At 31.2% G+C, this 19,258-nt stretch overlaps 1 protein-coding gene across 1 annotated transcript; it reads right to left on the bottom strand.

The window, feature by feature from the left end:
- Positions 1 to 689: 689 nt before the first annotated feature.
- Positions 690 to 19,232, bottom strand: LOC139494535 (translation initiation factor eIF2B subunit beta-like). The gene is made up of 13 exons (XM_071282697.1): positions 19,087 to 19,232; positions 16,352 to 16,438; positions 15,917 to 16,036; positions 15,038 to 15,083; positions 13,649 to 13,708; positions 12,679 to 12,728; positions 11,423 to 11,519; positions 10,696 to 10,755; positions 4,513 to 4,646; positions 3,687 to 3,747; positions 3,071 to 3,130; positions 1,379 to 1,515; positions 690 to 778 (listed from the first exon to the last, which is right to left on the bottom strand). The coding sequence occupies exons 1-13, from the start codon at positions 19,182 to 19,184 to the stop codon at positions 703 to 705; spliced, it is 1,086 nt and encodes a 361-aa protein (XP_071138798.1). The 5' UTR covers positions 19,185 to 19,232; the 3' UTR covers positions 690 to 702.
- Between the last annotated feature and the right edge of the window lie 26 nt (positions 19,233 to 19,258).

Here is a 19,258-nt window from a genome sequence, read left to right as displayed (position 1 = left end):
ATTAGTTACGAACATGTAGGGTGTGAAAGTGAAAGGGGGCGAACATGAGTTGGCGCAAACGTGAATGGGCGCGAACGGACCCGGATTCAGCCTATGTACCAGTGAGAAATATAGAAGCCTTTCTACGGTATTTATTTGTACAATTCAGGTAGTCTTGACCTATTCATTTGTCTTAAAAAAAAACCAGCCAGTTGGCACCTTCACTTCACACACACACATATACGAATATCAATTATATGCTTACGAGACATGTTGCATTGTTAAACTAATTACGGTATGTGAAAATCAAGACTTGCATAAAAACTATCCCAATATTAGAGACAGTGGCGTCATTTTTCTTCAGAGCTTTCAGCTCTTTGATTTCTAAAACATTATTAAATGTAAAACTTAATTATCTTCTTTTTGCACATTTAAATACATGAAATGTAAACCTAATATTTGAAAATTGTTCAACTTCACTTCTCCCATACCAGGCAAAATAGAAAAAAGTCTACTCGAGTCAAAACTTTCTTACTTTGACATTATTGACCAAGAAAGTACTTTTGACACTGATGGTGTCTTAAATTGATTTGTATTTAATAAAGCAAACAGGAAAGAAGACTGACCACTGGCCAATAGTAAAGACAATAACTTATCATGTAATAAATGACAATATTACTCTACCTCCATATATCAAATATAAAACATAATTATATAAATTATTTATTGTATTTCATGATCATCTGGATGATAAAGTTCACTTAAAAGTCTGTACACATAGGATGGTGCATTTCCTCCACTGAAAAATCAATTAAAGTGTAATAACTCAAATGTACAAGTAGAGATACATTAAAACAAATCAAATAAAAAAAAGTGTGATATATAGGTAGAACTCTAAATAAAAAGTTAGGATGTCAAATGTTTATACTTGTCACTATATGTTGATTGATTCCTTAGCAATATCCTCTTAACATGTCAATTGTCATCCCATTGTTATATGTAAATGTTATGTTGTGTTAGATCTGATTAGACACATTTCTAGTATCATTGAAAAGTATTCTTCATTCTATTTATTTTTTAAACTTGAGATATGTGTGTATTTTTTTTTCTTCAAAAATTGCTGGTAAAGAGACTTGGCTAATAATGTTTACACCAGACATTGTACAACAAAAATGACAGTTAAATGGGTTTTTTTTAACTGCAAAACAGACAACTGATAAATTCCTCATAACAAACACCATCCCTTTAACCATCATTGTTAACTATTCGTTTGATGTGTTTGGACTTTTGATTTTGTCATTTGATTAGGGACTTTTAGTTTTGAATTTTCCTCTGAGTTTGGTATTTTTGTTATTTTACTTTTCAAAAGTAGGGATAAATCAAATGGTTCAGTACTTACATATTAGAAACAAACAGAGTTACTAATTCTGGTGGTACATAGTCAAACACAGGGTTGTGAACTTGAACTTTTGACAAGATTTCACCTTCAGAAAAGTTTAACACATCTTGTGGACTAACAAACTTGTTAAAGGCATCCTGTATAAAGAAATATAAAGACGGAGTTATTTTGCTTGATAATGCAGGATGATAATAACAACACTACCACTATTGATCAGTGTTGTATTTGCTGTATAAGCCTTAAATTTTCCTGAAAAGATTAAACATTTGGTAGTATATATTTGTGGTCTCTATGGATAGTTATCTCATTGGAAATTACTGTGGATTCATTTTTATTCGTGGTATACCAATTTTCTTGGGTTTCGTGGGTCACAGCGAACCACGAATTTAAGAATTCAACGAAAAATAATCCCGAGAAATGTGTATGGAGTCGGATGTTTATTTCCGGTTATGTTATGCAGTTCTAGTATAGTGTTGACTAGCGATAAACATTGTAACATAACACGTGTGTTTTATTGAAAGAAGATACAAGTATTTTGATTAAATCTATAATAAATATATCAAATATCAGTGATAATTTACTTTTTAAAATTGATTAAAACTGTTATGGAAAATACTGCAAGTTGTTAATTACCATGTCATAGTTTGGTTAAACAGCGATTAAATATCAATAGGATTTAGTACAGGGATATTGCCCATAGGTAAAAGTGTTTATGACAGGAACATTTATTTTCACACCTTATACTTATATCACTGTTTATTATATCGTGATTAGGGAAATGAGCTTTCAATCATAAAGTTTTGAATGCCTTATAGAATTCAGACAAGAATTTATAAATTGTAAAACAAACAAATAATTAGTTGTCTCTGTACATTATTGTAATCCAAGTTATCAATGAACACTTTAACCTAGAATGACCAATCGAGGATTTTGACAATTCAAAACTTTTTCAATGAATTCCTTCCTTCTTTTTTGTTTTGTTTTATTATTGATCAAACCAAGGAGGTTATATGATCTCCTAAATCAAAGAGAAATCCACGAATTACGTATCTATTTTTTTGTTGTTGTAATCAGCGATCCACGAATTTACGTATACCACAAAACGTCTTTTTTTCTCTATCCACGAAAATTGATACCCACGAAAATAAATGAATCCACAGTATAACACATCTCCTTATTTTTATATTTCTAAATGCAAAACCCTACACCTTACCTGATGAAAATAAAATATTACTAACAAGAATGTGTCCATAGTACACGGATGCCCCACTCGCATTATCATTTTCTATGTTCAGTAGACCGTGAAATTGGGGTCAAAACTCTAATTTGGCAATTAAATTAGAAAGATCATATCATAGGGAACATGTGTACTAAGTTTGAAGTTGATTGGACTTCAACTTCATCAAAAACTACCTTGACCAAAAACTTTAACCTGAACGAACAGACGGACAGACGGAAGGACGGAAGGACGGACGCACAGACCAGAAAACATAATGCCCCTCTACTATCGTAGGTGGGACATAAAAATCCCCAAAATGTTCAAAAAATAAAACACATAAATGCAACCACATATTAACAAAAATTTGAGTTTCTTTTCTAAACATATCACCCATACTTATACTAGTGTTTTCGTATTGGTTGTTTAATATTCATTGATAAAATAGTGTTTGAATAAAGATAAGTTAAAATTACCTGATCATAGGAGCATAAAAACTGTGGTGATAACTTAAACATAGCTGCACATACTATAAGCTGAAAATAAAAACAAATGTGGAATAAGGAGATAAACTGGAATCAATAGGGACATTTTTATTAGGGAAGATGGTTTCTTTGAACAAGCAGGAATGTTTTATAAACTAATCAATTAGCTCAACACATGAAAACCGTTACTTTTTTTCAAAGTTGAATGTTTACAGATTATATATTTTATCCTCAAGAAGTCTGTTGGTTTATTTTTGTAAGGTTACTGTCTCGTTAACAGATATATCCACATATAAGTTTTATCACCAGTGTACACAAATTACAAAATTGTTCTAAATTAAATTCCTTGCATTTTCATTCATCTCTTAATATTTGTTTTATGTTGTCAATAAGGTCTAAAAAAAAAATCTCATTTAGTTTCAGAAAAAAGTTTAACAGATATATTGGGAATGTGCCAATGATGGTGTATCATTAACTGTAATGTTGCCTTAAGCAAATCCCATGCAGTATTTAAAGAATATACATTCCCTGTCTGGTTGTAGGAAAAACAGATCTGACTTTAGACAACATTATTACATAAATGAGCTGATAAAATTATCAAACTTACAGGTACAGAGTAATGTTTTGCTGCTAAAGCTATTGCATGACTTCCATTTATTGCCTTCAGTCTGTAAAATAATTTTAAATATGCTTACTGTAACAAAACAATAAACTGTATATGTGTTTCAACATGTAAAGCTCACTAACACTCTGTGTTCATTGTATTCAAACAGATCTATGTATCTAAACATCTGTAAACCGATGGGACATAACTCTTATTAATATTACTGCTAGGTTCAAGTTTACCATTTTTGTTAAGGTATTATAATCTATAAGGTAACAAGATTGTTTTAAAGGTAATTTAGTTTCTTCTAAATGTCTGGTTTTTTTTGTAAAACTATATACATGTACTATTAGTTCAACCTAATTCTATGAAATAATAGTGACTCTATAAAATGGCATTCCGTCTTTTAAAAGCATAACAGTCACTCCAGGGTAGAGCAACAGGAGCAAGACACTTTCACTGTAACAGGAGTATAATCCCCCTAAAGGAACATTAGTTGTCAAAGTAAAATTGTCTTGATGCAAAAAGAGGTAGTTTTTCCTTAATCATAGGTTTTGTAGAGATGGTATAGAAATCAATGGGGATTTCATGATAGATGAATATACTGTTTTTAAGGATTTTGTTTGCTTATTTTGCTTTGAAGTCAAATGTACCTCTAAACATAACCTTCTCAAGCTATTTTCAGAAACCAAAATTTAAAATATATGATAGTACAAATTTATGACTGTTGCAAAAACTTAACCCCTGTGGTAATAGATTATGCATTGAAATCGTAAGTATATACCGGTATATATTAAACTTGTTTTAAAATGTCCCCTTTTAAACTTACCCTCCATTTGCCATAACAGTATGTGTTCCTATGATAACTTTGTTTACTCTTGACATAATAGCAAATACAGCAGCATCATTTATGACTGTAGTTTCTATTCCAGACTTTGCCAAACTCATTGCTAGTTCTTGACCCTGAAATGTAAAGCAATTTTAAACTACAAAGTTTAAAAAGCATGTATGGCAAAGCTAGAATGTAAATAATATAACTAATATTTTTTGTTCTAATTTTTACTTTTAGGAACTTTGAGTAGAACTTCTACCTAAGTTTAAATGGGTTCATCATTGGCAAATCTTAATGAGGAAAATCTATGATTTTGTTTTTAAAATCAGTCTGATATAGCCCTTGGTTTTCACAACCTTTATCAGATATTTTTATTGATTTTTTTCACCCCATTTTTTTATATTTCTAAATATAGTGGTGGCCATGTTTGAATCCAGTTTGCCTATAAACCAGAATTCTTAAAAAGAACTACGAAGGTAAAATTTAGTCCACTTTGATAGCAATTAGTGAAAAAACTTCTTTCTTTTCAGAACTCTTTCTTTTTTTCCACCTTTGGTATACCTTTAGCATCAGCTGTATGACACAGCAGAATATTACTCTGAATCTGAAAATTGTAAATTGAATGCACATTAATTCAATACCTTTATGGTATACCATTTGCAAGGAACAAATTAATTAATTCAAATTCAACAGAATAGCACGATATAGGTGCCCAGGATGTAATTCATGATCTGCATGAAAATGATATACACACATGATTATGTAATGGCGTTTACAAATTTATTTCCATTCCTGGGATGCTGGGAATCTGGAGCCTTCTCAGGAAATTTTATGAGCAAACTTCAAATTTCACTAAGTAAATGTAAACAATAAACAAATAAATTGAACCAGAATCTGTTAATGTTTATGGTATAGGTAGAGGAGAAGCCAAAAATCTGAAGAAAAAACAATCTTAATAACCTTCTTTCTTTTGATTTCTTAATACTGGCTGACACTTAAATTCATTTGATCTAAAGGTTGGAATCTGTTATACAACTAAATTAACCAGTTCGACATTTTGTTACGGTAGCATGAGCCATGAAGGTGTTTGCGTCACAAAGTTAGACTCAAAAAGAAGAAATAATTAAAATCTTGCAAATTCTAACAAATTTATGTCAAGAAAGTATCATGTTACTGATGCAGGTGTGTTTACAATTATCATATAAAACTAGCATAACTTATTCATGGGTCATAAACCTGTCTTGCTCTCATTTTATAATAAGGAGCTGTGGCATGAATGCCGATGACACAACTACCAGTCCAAATGATGATGCTTGTAAGAAATTATAGGTCATCATATACATTCTTGGTAATTAAAATCAAAGTATACAAGATTACAAATCAGTATTGCTTACATTGTGACAAATTTTTTTTTATTACAATGTATTGTCAATACAGGAGTTTTCATGTTTTATAAGCTAGGGTAATTTTGATTAATAATTGAAACATTACTTTGTAGATTTTAGTATTTCTTCTTTTTCTACAAAACCTAGTGGTTAATTTGATCAATATAAGACAGTATGTCTGAAAGAAGATATATATCTTTGTGTATTTCTTAAATGCCATACAACTATCATTTTGTAAACATTATTACTCTAACGTTTGTTGCTTAATCACAGAAATCCTGAAAATACCCTGGAGAAAAACCATATCAATAAGCAATGATTCATAGATATGCTGTACCTTGAAAAAGTCTGGAATACCCTGGAAGACATTATCATAAGACAATTAACACATCCAAATTAATTTACCAGCCTGATTCACAGATATTATGAACTTTAAAAGTACCTGGATTACACTGGAAGATATTATGTTACTTCAATTAACACATACAAATTACTTTACCAGACGACCTTAAAAGACATTTGCAGGAAAATACACAATTATTAACAGATAGCCTACACATTGAAAATACCAGAGAGGAACAAGAATGTGCCCCAAGTATTCGGATGCCCTGGCCCATCCGCACTATCATTTTCTATGTTCAGTGGACCATGAAAATGGGATAAAATCTCTAATTTGGCATTGAAGAAATAATTAAAATCTTGCAATTTCTTACAAATTTATGTCAAGAAAGTATCATCTATAATACTAAAATTACGAGGTCCAATTTGTCAGCCGTCATCACGTAAAAACGACGAATCAAAGAATTCAGCTTTATATATAACTAATATAGTACAAAGGTGTAGATTAAAAATTACACCACTCCAGGCCCTTTTTTTTTCCACGTAATATATATTGCCAATAATTAAGAAGTTCTGGGTCGAGTCCGATACCAATAGTATATTCACCTGTTACCTATTACCTTATCTGTACGTTCCGCATCTAACAGGTGCACCACCAAACGGTGTATTAAGGATTATGCTATATACACGGATTAAACTCACAGGGTTGACATTACTAAATTCAGTCATTGTCAAATTGTTACCTATTGTAGTATTTTAATCAGTAAGACTTTCTAAGATAACAATACGAATACTAAAAATCTGGACTAAAAATAAGGTGTATATAGGAACCGTTTTCAATTTGTTAGCGCGCGGGCATGACATAAAACAGTGAATCAAAGAATTCAACTTTATTTATAACTAACATAGGACAATGCTGTTGATTAAAAAATACTCCATTCCAGGACCTTTTGTTATCCAAATAATTAATATTACCAATAATTGATAAGTTCCAGTTCGACGGGTTCAAACAGAAAGATTTGAAAGCAGAGAAAACTGTGTATCTTATAATCGGCATGACTTTATCAGATAAAAAATAATACTAAAATAAGGCTTGCGCATAGTTATATACTTTAATTCAGTCACCGACCCGCATAATCACGGGTGTGTTCCAGTGTTACTGATGCAGGTGTGTTTACAATTATCATATAAAACTAGCATAACTTATTCATGGGTCATAAACCTGTCTTGCTCTCATTTTATAATAAGGAGCTGTGGCATGAATGCCGATGACACAACTACCAGTCCAAATGATGATGCTTGTAAGAAATTATAGGTCATCATATACATTCTTGGTAATTAAAATCAAAGTATACAAGATTACAAATCAGTATTGCTTACATTTTGACAATTTTTTTTTATTACAATGTATTGTCAATACAGGAGTTTTCATGTTTTATAAGCTAGGGTAATTTTGATTAATAATTTAAACATTACTTTGTAGATTTGAGTATTTCTTCTTTTTCTACAAAACCTAGTGGTTAGTTTGATCAATATAAGACAGTATGTCTGAAAGAAGATATATATCTTTGTGTATTTCCTAAATGCCATACAACTATTCATTTTGTAAACATTATTACTTTAACATTTGTTGCTTAATCACAGAAATCCTGAAAATACCTTGGAGAAAAATCAAATAACAATAAGCAATGATTCATAGATATGCTGAACTTTAAAAGTACCTTGAAAAAGTCTGGAATACCCTGGAAGACATTATCATACGACAATTAACACATACAAATTAATTTACCAGCCCGATTCACAGATATTATGAACTTTATAAGTACCTGGATTACACTGGAAGATATTATGTTACTTCAATTAACACATACAAATTACTTTACCAGACGACCTTAAAAGACATTTGCAGGAAAATACACAATTATTAACAGATAGCCTACACATTGAAAATACCAGAGAGGAACAAGAATGTGCCCCAAGTATTCGGATGCCCTGGCCCATCCGCACTATCATTTTTTATGTTCAGTGGACCATGAAAATGGGATAAAATCTCTAATTTGGCATTAAAATTAGAAAGATCATATCATAGGGAACATATTTACTAAGTTTCAAGTTGATTGGACTTAAACATTGTTGAAATTGAAAAAAATATTCCAAATGGAAATTTCATCAACAATTAACACTTTTTCTTAAAATTAATTCATATCGTCATTCAATATTTTATTAAAGTAATATACTGCAGAAGAGAGGAAACATTAATGGACATCAGTTCATTCAGTTCTTATATAAAATCTATTCCAAATAATTATAACATCTAGTAAGGCTATTTTAGTTTTTTGCTGTATGACGTCATCATGCGGAAGTCATATTTTTCAGCTGCAGTTCGAGAGCAAATTTAGCTCTAAACTTTAGAATCCCAATTTTACCATGAAATTTTTAAATTTCTAACTGGCAGTCATATTACTTTAACATTCAAAGGTTGATGTCCACTAACTTATTAAGTTTACTACAAGTGACTATTTTGACATTTTTTAATTTTGCGTCACAAACTTTATTTGAAAGGAAAGAAACAATTAAAGTCTAGAAGATTTTAAAAATATATTTTATGGTTATAACAAATAACATTTAACAGATGCAGCCATGTGTCTAGTTTTTCTATTAGCACGTACAACTTACATTTACCAGGACCTCATAAGACCTTTAACTGAAGGACAATAAGGAATGATTCACAAAAAGTATACACTTTGAAAATATGTTCATTCATTGGAAGACTTTAAATCACTTTGCATAGAGTTTTCAATTAGCATAAATAATGACCTACTGAAGTAAACCCTAAGGAGAAAATGTGCCAGCAATTAACACCTTCCAATCAAAGTTATTTTATATTATCACTCTAAATTAAATAATCACTCCCAATGAAATTAATATACTAAATTAACAGTTGAAATAATAATGGAAAAATCACTAAAAGCAGTTCATCCAGATCTTTTAACCAGCTGCGTTATATATTAAGACTAAGTTTTTACCTTATGATGGTAGCATTAAAATTACGTAAATTCCATACGTTTTCTAATTGGTGCTTAGCGGGCTGATATGAAATATTTATCATACATTTAGTAGTAAATACAGTAGTTTTGAATATTTGATAAATAGCCTGCTGTTTAATCCATATCATGCAACTTTGATGTGCACCCTTTATCATACTCTTTATCACACCCCTAGTCTACCATTTATCATACCCCTAATCCTTTTTTTTCTCCATTTTTACATTAAGTCCGTAAGTTATGCAAGCTTCTGAAGAAATATTTTTCCTCAAAATGGGTCTTAAATGTACGGTCATTCGGGCGCGACGCAATTTATTGAATGAGGTCATTGTATGGCATGTGACGTCACAATTGCATATTTTCTGGCACACGAAATGCAACTATAAAAAAGAACTCAATGAAATGCCATACAAAACACACAAAAAAAATACAAGAGACAAAATATTTTTAAAACAACAGCACACCAATTGTAAGGTATTCCAGTTGCTTCGGATGAGTTATTGAGCAGTTCTTTTAAAGCTTTTAAAACCAGACAATTTTATGTAGAACTGAAGGTAACCAAGGTGTTAGGGATCAAAAAGCAGTTCATATATGCTCTCCTGTTGGAAAATATGATAAAGCATATAAAACATGGCAAAATCCATATCACATGCCGTATCACCCTCGACCAATATCATCCCCCTGGGCTGGCCTAAAGGCACTCGGGATGATACAGCATATGATACGGATTTTGACATGTATTAATCTCTATTTATCACATGCTTTGGAAATCATCACATGCCTTTCCGTCAATGTTATCACATACCTATTCGTCAACACTCAGGAATATTCTTTAATTGTTTTCAAAATGTTAGAACTAAACAGTATAGACGATAGTCTGTCAAATGAAGTTACGGTGGACGAGACTCTAGAATTTGTAGAGGATATGAAAAACAAAAACACAAAACAGAAGACAGCAGGAATAGAATATATAGTTTGTTAAAGCCTGTGGTCTATGACTCATTGGACTAAATTTAGTAAAAATCAAGACCATGTTGTCCAAATTTATCAAAATCTGTATTGTATGTCTAACTGGGTCAAAATGCCCACAAGCCCCACCACATCTTGTATGTGCCTATTCCAATCATAAAACCGTGTGATCCAGTGGTTGTTATTGATTGTTGTCATCCATTACTGTTTTGGTTTATTGTTTTTGTATAAAATAGATCCTTCGCTTTCTATTAAGAATTATTTTACATTTTTTCATACTAGGGCCTTTAAAAAAAAATCATATATGGTTCACATATTGCTCATTGTTGAAAGCTTTTATGTATCCTGTAATTGTTCATTCTTTGGCCTTTGGTCTTTATTCATAGTTGTCCAATTACCAATCTTACCACAACTACATAATTTCATTAATAAGTTTGACTCACATGATAAAATGGGGCACACTCCACAACCATCACCTGGAACTTTCTCTTCTTTGCTGCTTTCTGTAATAATACCAAACAATAAATTTATAGTATTTTCATGAAAAGAAATCTTCTTTTTTGTAGGGCACCAGAAGGACTCTGTCTATTTCCACTACATGGACAATCTCTTTTCAAAAAGGATTGCAATATTAATACTAAATCCAATTGTAGTCAAAACTCAAAAGGGTGTGGTGCCATGAGTACGTACAGAGTATATAGAAGTTTTAGTTGTAGATTTTAATGCATGTATTTTTTTTTAAATATTTAGAAATCAAGAAAAAATGGTTTTGAAACAAACATTATTTAATTGCAACTTTATTCATTCACATGCAACTGGTTTATTTCTTTGTTGATTAAATTAATATTGAAAAGGGTTCATTTTAAAAGCAACATTCTAGAATGTCACCAAGTTTACTAACATAAAACAATGTGATAACAAAACCTTATAAGCTTTTTACACATCCATAACCATTTTATTTTTGTTTTTTTGTTTTTGACTTTTTTTGTTAACTTTGATGTTAAAATGTAACAAAATTTCTATAAATTATTTTTGAACACTATGAATATCAAATGTCCTTTTAACTATACGTCAGAAAATATGTTAATCTAATTCAGAGGGATTTTAACAGATGGCATGATTTTCCATACATAAACATTTTTTATTCACACAAGTTCTCCTTCCAATTACCTTTAGAAATGCCTCTACCGTTTTTGATTTTCCTGCTGTTAATATAACTTCATTGGAGTGTATATGTTCTAATGCTTGTCCAGCTATGTTATCAGCACTGAAATAACAACATTTTTATCAATCTCATATCCAACAATACAATTTAAGGTTTATGTACCCTTCTGTAGCCATTTTTGTACGAACTTTTCAAACTTCAATTGTATCAAAACTACAGATATAATGAATAATAGAGATAGGCCATTTTGTACATATTCCAAGGGGAAACTTGATGCAAAGCATTATTTTTTACTGTTCCATTGCATTTAATAGAAAAAAAGGACTTTGTGGCAAATAAATCAAGATTTTTATAGAAAATCCACAGCCTTTATCCTTGTACTCTCATATTTGGCAATTTGATGACTGATAGATATAGGATTATTGCATGCAGTGCTAGCATTGATTTCCTTAAAACAAGTTTATAAATGTAGTTATTGGTTAAGACAAGTATAAATATGGCCAAAATCAAGTACACCTTTTAGGGTGCGCTCGACTTTAGTGACTCAGCACGAGGTGTTTTGGAATTTACAGGTTACTTAGAACTTTTTGTAAAAAATAAACACTAGCACATCATAGAAAATCAAGTGAGTAATTTATGTTTCAAATTTTATAACAAAAATCTCTGTATTAAAGGCTGTGGATTTTCTATAAAAATCTTGATTTATTTGCCACAAAGTCCTCTTTTTCTATCAAATGCAACGAAACAGTAAAAAATAATGCTTTGCATCAAGTTTCCCCTTGGAACATGTACTAAATGGCCTATCTCTATTATTTATTATATCTTTAGTTTTGATACAATTGAGGTTTGCAAAATTCGTACAAAAATGGCTACAGAAGGGTACATAAACCTTAAGAATAGATTTTTTTAAATCATTTTTTGTGGTATGTATGACAATTTCTCATCACTTTATATGTTTAATGATATATTTTCTCTCTGTTTCAATAAGTAATAAATAAACGTTAGTATACTTTTTTTTACTGCAATACAAAAAGCTTTTACAAAAAAATATTTTATTTGAAAAGAAGAGTACATTGTCCTAACAAGAAACTGAGTAGTGACTCATTTTGGTATTTGATGCTCTAAATCTGTACTACTGCTTAATACTTCAATATTTGAGTACTTGTTGACATCCCTAATACATATATGTATAAAAAATACTTCAGGCCTTTATAAAGAAACAATTTGAAATCACTGATAAAGAGAAAAATATTTGACAAACCTATTTTCTAATTCAATCTTTAATTCATTAACAGCCTCTATCACTGTTGCCTAAAATTAAATTGAATATACTGAATCAACTGAATTTTATATTTAATAAACAGCTGGGCCATGAGCGCATGATACCTGTCACATTAGTTCAATTACTTCTCAATGTCATATTAGAAATTTATCAAAATTAAAAGGGAGCTTACATCAATAGATATAGACAATTAGTACTGCTGAGAGCATTTTTAAACTATTGGTCGAAAACTTGAAAATCCTCCTTTTTTTATGAATATAACCCTCTAACTCAGAAACATAAAAAATCAAAAAATTACAAAAATCGAAAGACAGGTCACTTAAATAGATATAAACAATTCATTAAAGTTTTATGCAAATTGGTTAAAGTGTTATCGACATGTTGACAATGGAAGGACAGACAGACAACGGTATACCATAATGCGTCCCGTAAACGAGCATATTCAAAATACCACTGTTTCCCTGAAATTATTACACCACATTTTTCCATTTGAAAAGTGGCATATAACTTTATAACAATAAAAGTAACACCACCTAATTTCAAATCTGATAGATCTGTGTTTTGTGGTTATAAGCATTGTGTATAAGCTTCATAACATTTAATTGAGGAGATTAAAGTTAGAGAAAGGAAACTAATTTTAGGACATATGAACGTACAGATGGACAAGGGTAAAACTTAATGCCATAAAAATATACTGGTGAAATTATTATTGATGTCTGACCTTTGGTTTACTTTGTTGATTTTTCCTAAGCTTCTTTCTTGAGTTCGAGATTGCCATATATAGTATGGTTGCTTGTCCACAATCAAAAACTATAGTTAGCTCTAGATATCTATTTTTGGTGAATTGATATTGTTTGAAGCTGTCTCTTCACCTATTTACATTTTATTTTTTAACGTAAATTTTCTAACAGGTGAAATATAATGAAGAAGAATAAATTGACAAACATACCTTGAGATTTGGCACAGACTGACCATAGTCTTCTTTCTGTCCTTCTGCTGATAATAATTTCTATATATAAAAATAAATAATAGAAATATGAAACATTTTCATGTAGACTATATTTTTGTGGATAGTTCTGGTTGTAATTAAATTTTTAAATGAAGAGAATAAGTATGATTAGTATTTCACCTTACACAATTCTGTCAGTTTAGCCTGTATAGACAATCATAAATAAAATAATACTTTTTTCCCCTTATGCTTATTATGTCAATAATAAAAATGAATAATGAGGAAAGTAAAACTTTTGTCAAATACTCCCCCTTAGCTCTAGATAAAAAAATTTGAATGACAAAAATCCAACACTTTAATTTGTTATTTCACTTAACATTTATATTAGTGATTTTGTAAAACACTTATATTAGTGATTTCATAAACACTTATATTAGTGATTTCGTTAAACACTTATATTAGTGATTTCGTAAAACACTTATATTTAATTTAGTGATTTCATAAAACACTTATATTATGGATTTTGTAAAACACTTATATTAGTGATTTTGTTGAACAATCAAGATCGTATGCCAGATTTCATTAAAACACTTATATTACATATTTAAGTTATTTTGCTGGACATTTAAATGATTGATTTTGCTTTTAAACACTTAAATAAGTGATTTTGCTTTAAACACTTATATTAGTGATTTTGCTTTAAAACACTTATATTAGTGATTTTGCTAAAAACACTTATATTAAGGATTTTGTAAAACACTTATATTTAATTGAGTGATTTCGTAAAACACTTATATTAGTGATTTCATAAAACACCTATAATAGTGATTTTGTTGAACAATCAAGATCGTATGCCAGATTTCATTAAAACACTTATATTACTTATTTTGCTGGACATTTAAATGATTTATTTTGCTTAATACTTAAAAATAATGGATTTTGCTTTAAACACTTATATTATTGATCTCTCTGAACACTTATATTAGTGATTTCTTCTCCCAGTAATATTAGTGATTTTGTAGAACACTTATATAAATGATATGGCTGAACACCTATATTAGGAATTTTGTTGACGACTTATGCAAGTGAAATTACTTAACACTTATATTTAAGTGTTTTTGTTGAACACTCATATTACTGACTTTACCAAACATTTCTATAAGTGATTATGCTGAACACTAATGATTTCCTTATACACTTATTTAAGTGATTTTGTTGAACATTTATATTAGTGATTTTGCTGAACACTTATATTTGTGATTCATTTGTGTCAACAACATCTACAAAAATTAGTACTCCATGATTTTAATCTCCAAGTAAGTTGAAATCTCACTGGCCAAAGATGGTTGATTATCAATTCTTATCATCAATAACACTTGTATTACTTACATGTAGAGATTCTTGTGGATCAGCTTCTTCAGAACCTTTTAAAGCACTGTAAATATAAAAAAAAATCATGACCTTACAAAAAAACAATTAATCAATAATATGACTATGAATACATGTATGACAAGAGGATAAAAATGTGCCTGTGTTGCTCACTTGGTGAAAAAGTACCAGTCTGCTAATGAAGGCCTTTATATTTACATACTACTTATTTCTTGTGTTGCCAATCATTATTGAACTTTACAAAATGTATGTGTTTAAGCCAGCTCCTACATTGTATGTATTCAAAGATAACAGGCAAAACTGAAAGAAACATTTAAGATCATCATTTCAGGGATAATGTCTCCAAAACAAGTTGTCAGATTTCATGATTTTTTCTGAGTAGATAGATCTGTTATGCTGACCATTTTTGGATTTACATTTTAAATATATCTTTATTATTTTCAAGAAAAAACTGTTAAAATTTGAAAAAAAATCATTTCAGGGGTGTCACTCCAAAACATTTCAACATATTTTTCTGAAAACTGCATTTTGGTTCCTATGCTCTATTTTTTCCAGGATGCAAATGTTGAATTTAAAACCTTTATAAAAAATAAATAAATTCCTAGTAAACATCCTAAAGATGAAACAATGGTGACAATCTATTTAGAAGTTTTGAAGAGGATTTAAAAAAAAAAGTTGATGGAAACAAAGTAATTGCAAAAGCTCATGTGGCCAATCAAACCAGGTGAGTTTAAATAAAAGACTTTTCACACATTAAGCATTAAAAGTTTTGTGATTTCATTACACATTAGTAGAATGTATCTCCCAATTTGTATCATAAGACAGGTTAAATTCATATCAATGTGACCACAAAATAACCATTGATACTGTGAAACCTACCTGGCATATTCTTCTCTAATGATTTTAAGAATTCTCCTGACCATATTGCCCACTGCAGACTCTGATGGTTGAGCTGAAATCATTCTCTTACCATGGGTAGTTACATTATCTAACAATTCTCTGTAATACACAATAGTTTTACTATAAGCATGACAAGTGCAATGTGTAATTCATGAATTGCTCAGTTGTACCTTTATAGTAAACCACTTTTAACAACCATCTATGTTATTGGGCAAAATATAGATAAAAATTAATCCATGATGCATACATGTACAAATGTATATCAACTAAGCTGCATGTTGTGCACTCACACTGTTATATTTAAAGGTTTTATAATGAGGGAGAATTTGGATGTTTTATACTTATTGACTGGGTACATGTATGAGTGGAATAGCAAGTTTATTGTCCCCCAACTATTGCCCTGTATATGGTTACCTAGCTGTTGTCCATTTAGTCTGTGATATCACCCTGACCAGCAGGGAAACTGTTCTGTATGCTACATTATAGGAACCTTCTACACTTCTGTAAAATAGAAATAATGTTCAATTACTGTGTTTTTTAACATTCAATATTCTGTGTCATACAGGAAGTCAGATCATAGTTGTTGTTCTAATAGAAATGTCAAACTTACTGTTGATATATATATCTGCATAGTATTTAGTATGTGAGTTTTGCCATTTAAAATAAAAAATGTATAACAAACTACAATTATCCATTGTCACTGAGGGTTTGAAAGCCTAAACTAAGGGTGCTGATACAACCCCAAGAGGGAGTGTTAAAATCTCTGATGGTTTGTGGAAAGAAAGTCTTTCCAGTATTCACTTGATGATGCTGCAATTTGGAAGTTTCTGTCATAAATGTACTTGACAGTCGTTCAGGTGCACCAGACAACATTCCTTTTTCACTGCAACTCATCATTTATAATTCTGAAGAGAATGGTGAGTATAATTTGCATCTTTAAGATCTAACAAATTTATTTATAGTGGATTGGGAAACATGTTATTACAACTTATATAAATTCCTTTCCACTTTGCTGGTGTGAGTGAGCTGCCTGCTCTTTTTACAGTCCCTGATATTTCCTCCACTGAACAAACCAGGAACATCTATACATGTACTATTAAACGAGAAGACCTCATTTTGGGTGTCGCTTCTCTTCTTTCCACAATAAATTAATCAACACGCCTCTGTTTCCTATAGGTACAGTGCATAGTCGCATTTGTCATCCATTTATATGATTATTCAGATTGAGTTATTTTGGGAGAAAAACGAGAAAAAAGGCATCCAGATATTGTCCCGTCATTGGACGAAATTTTAAGTCAGATTAGACTTCCGGTTTGTGTTTTTCTATATACTTTGTATTTTAATTCTATCTGCTATCATTTTCAAGTTTACTATCCAGGGCGGTCACAGATTTTATTAAATGGAGAGGGTCTGTATACTATATCAATTGACCACCATGGATCGATTAGTAAACTTGGAATTGAAAGTAAATACACTTTATTTATATAGCAATGAATGTTCATAATATACAGATAAGCGCTAAAATTATTCATGTAAACTTTTGATACCTTTTCTAAAATTCTCCAGTCATTAAATCTTTTACAAAATTCATTTATTATAACAACAAAAAAAGATGTGGTATGATTGCCATGTTGAGACAATCTCCACAAGAGACCAAAATGACACAGAAATTAATAACTATAGGTCACCGAACAGCCTTCAACAACGAGCAAAGCCCATACCGAATACTCAGCTTTTAAAGGCCCCGAAATGATGATGTAAAACAATTCAAACGAGAAAACTAGCGGCCATATTTATGTACAAAAAATGAACGAAAAACAAATATGTAACACATAAACAAACGACAACCACTGAATTACAGGTTCCTTACTTAAATGTTCATAACATACTAAATGTATGTTCATATTGAAATTGATAGAAAACCAAAAATTGGGAATTTTGGAAATGAAGAAGGAGGTATAAAAAAAAACATTTTCCTGTCCCCAATAACCTATGACTTATGATACATTTGCTGAAATTCTCCAGTCATTCAATATTTTACAAAATTCTTCCAACAACACTTTACATACTTTAAACTACGGTCTGAATGCCCGCGATTTCGCGGGTGTGTTCTAGTATGTGTTTATAGTTCGAAGCGCTAACCACAACACCACAGTTCTCCTTTACATCTTTGCCTTTGCTCCGATTGAGCATCTCGGTTACACTTCAGTGATCATGCAGTTTGTTCATTTTTAATGTCTAAGTGGGTCTGAGGTAGTCCAAATAATTATAACGTCTGGCAAGGCTATTTTAATTTTTTTCTGGGACTCCTTCCTCACCCCCTCTCAGGCCGCGAAACGTACCAAAAAAAATAAATAAAAAAATAATTAAAACAAAGTTGTACTTAGCCGAGTCAGCCACACCCACATCACCGCGATGTCGAGTATCGAGACCGGTAAGCCGTTATTGACTTTTTGGGCTGACGCCCCGTGGAGGAGGAGGAAGCCAGCAGATGTGTCCGTCTGAAGCGGACAAATCTACTAGTCAAAAGGCTTATAGTCTCAAGAGATCGCAGTGAGCTGGCTGCTCTACCAAGTATGACACCCCGACAGAGAGCTAGGTCGTCTACGAATGATTTTACACCTCTGCTTCGCATGGGGTTGATATCGTTTCGACCCACCACGTTGTAGGAAGGCGTCCCAGAAAAAAAATAAAATAGCCTTGCCAGACGTCATAATTATTTGGACTAGGTCTGAGGAGACTCATACACCTTATCGCTATTTGTCCGCCATTGCTGGAAATCACACAGGTTCCCGTAAAATTTTGACGTCATAAAACAAAATGTCTGACGCCACAATGGAAAAGTGATTGTTGTTGACGTCAAAAGTTCAAGCGGACGGGTCAGCCGGGAATAGCGATAAGGTGTATTGTCATTGACAGTCCGACACAGTCACTTGTTTCTATCCATTGGAAGACCCACTAGATACACGTTGATCGTGGGTCTTCCCAATGGATAGAAACAAGTGCCGATCTGTCTTCATAGATGCCTAAGCATGCTATAAAGATGGTCCGAGTTGATTTTTTAGTAGACGATCCGAGTTGTCTCGCACCTTGTGGAATGCGTTATTTATTTTAAACTATGATTAATATTTAAATGAATATTTTGTTACCCTTGTTTCAATTCTCTTATAAAGTTTCCAATTCTTTCGTTTAAGTCTTCAATTTTTTCATCACCAGCAGGCATGTTTACATTTATGCCAATTTGCATTCAACAAACAAAAACTCCAGAGACCTTCCAAATAAAAAAACACAAAACTATCCAATAGAAAATCAAATTCACCT

This window comes from Mytilus edulis, chromosome 1, assembly GCF_963676685.1.
Source record: "Mytilus edulis chromosome 1, xbMytEdul2.2, whole genome shotgun sequence".
In the NCBI taxonomy this organism is placed as follows: Eukaryota; Metazoa; Mollusca; class Bivalvia; order Mytilida; family Mytilidae; genus Mytilus; species Mytilus edulis.
Note: the sequence above shows the minus strand (reverse complement) of the source record. Positions and strands in the feature narration are given on the sequence as shown.

What these genes read in the sequence shown, in the direction of transcription:
- LOC139494535 (XM_071282697.1), bottom strand. Translation starts at nt 19,184, where the DNA reads ATGCAAATTGGCATAAATGTAAACATGCCTGCTGGTGATGAAAAAATT. An exon ending in ATCCACAAGAATCTCTACAT is followed by an intron (nt 13,709 to 15,037) that starts GTAAGTAATACA and finishes TTTTATATATAG; the next exon opens with AAATTATTATCAGCAGAAGG. An exon ending in AGTCTGTGCCAAATCTCAAG is followed by an intron (nt 12,729 to 13,648) that starts GTATGTTTGTCA and finishes ATTTAATTTTAG; the next exon opens with GCAACAGTGATAGAGGCTGT.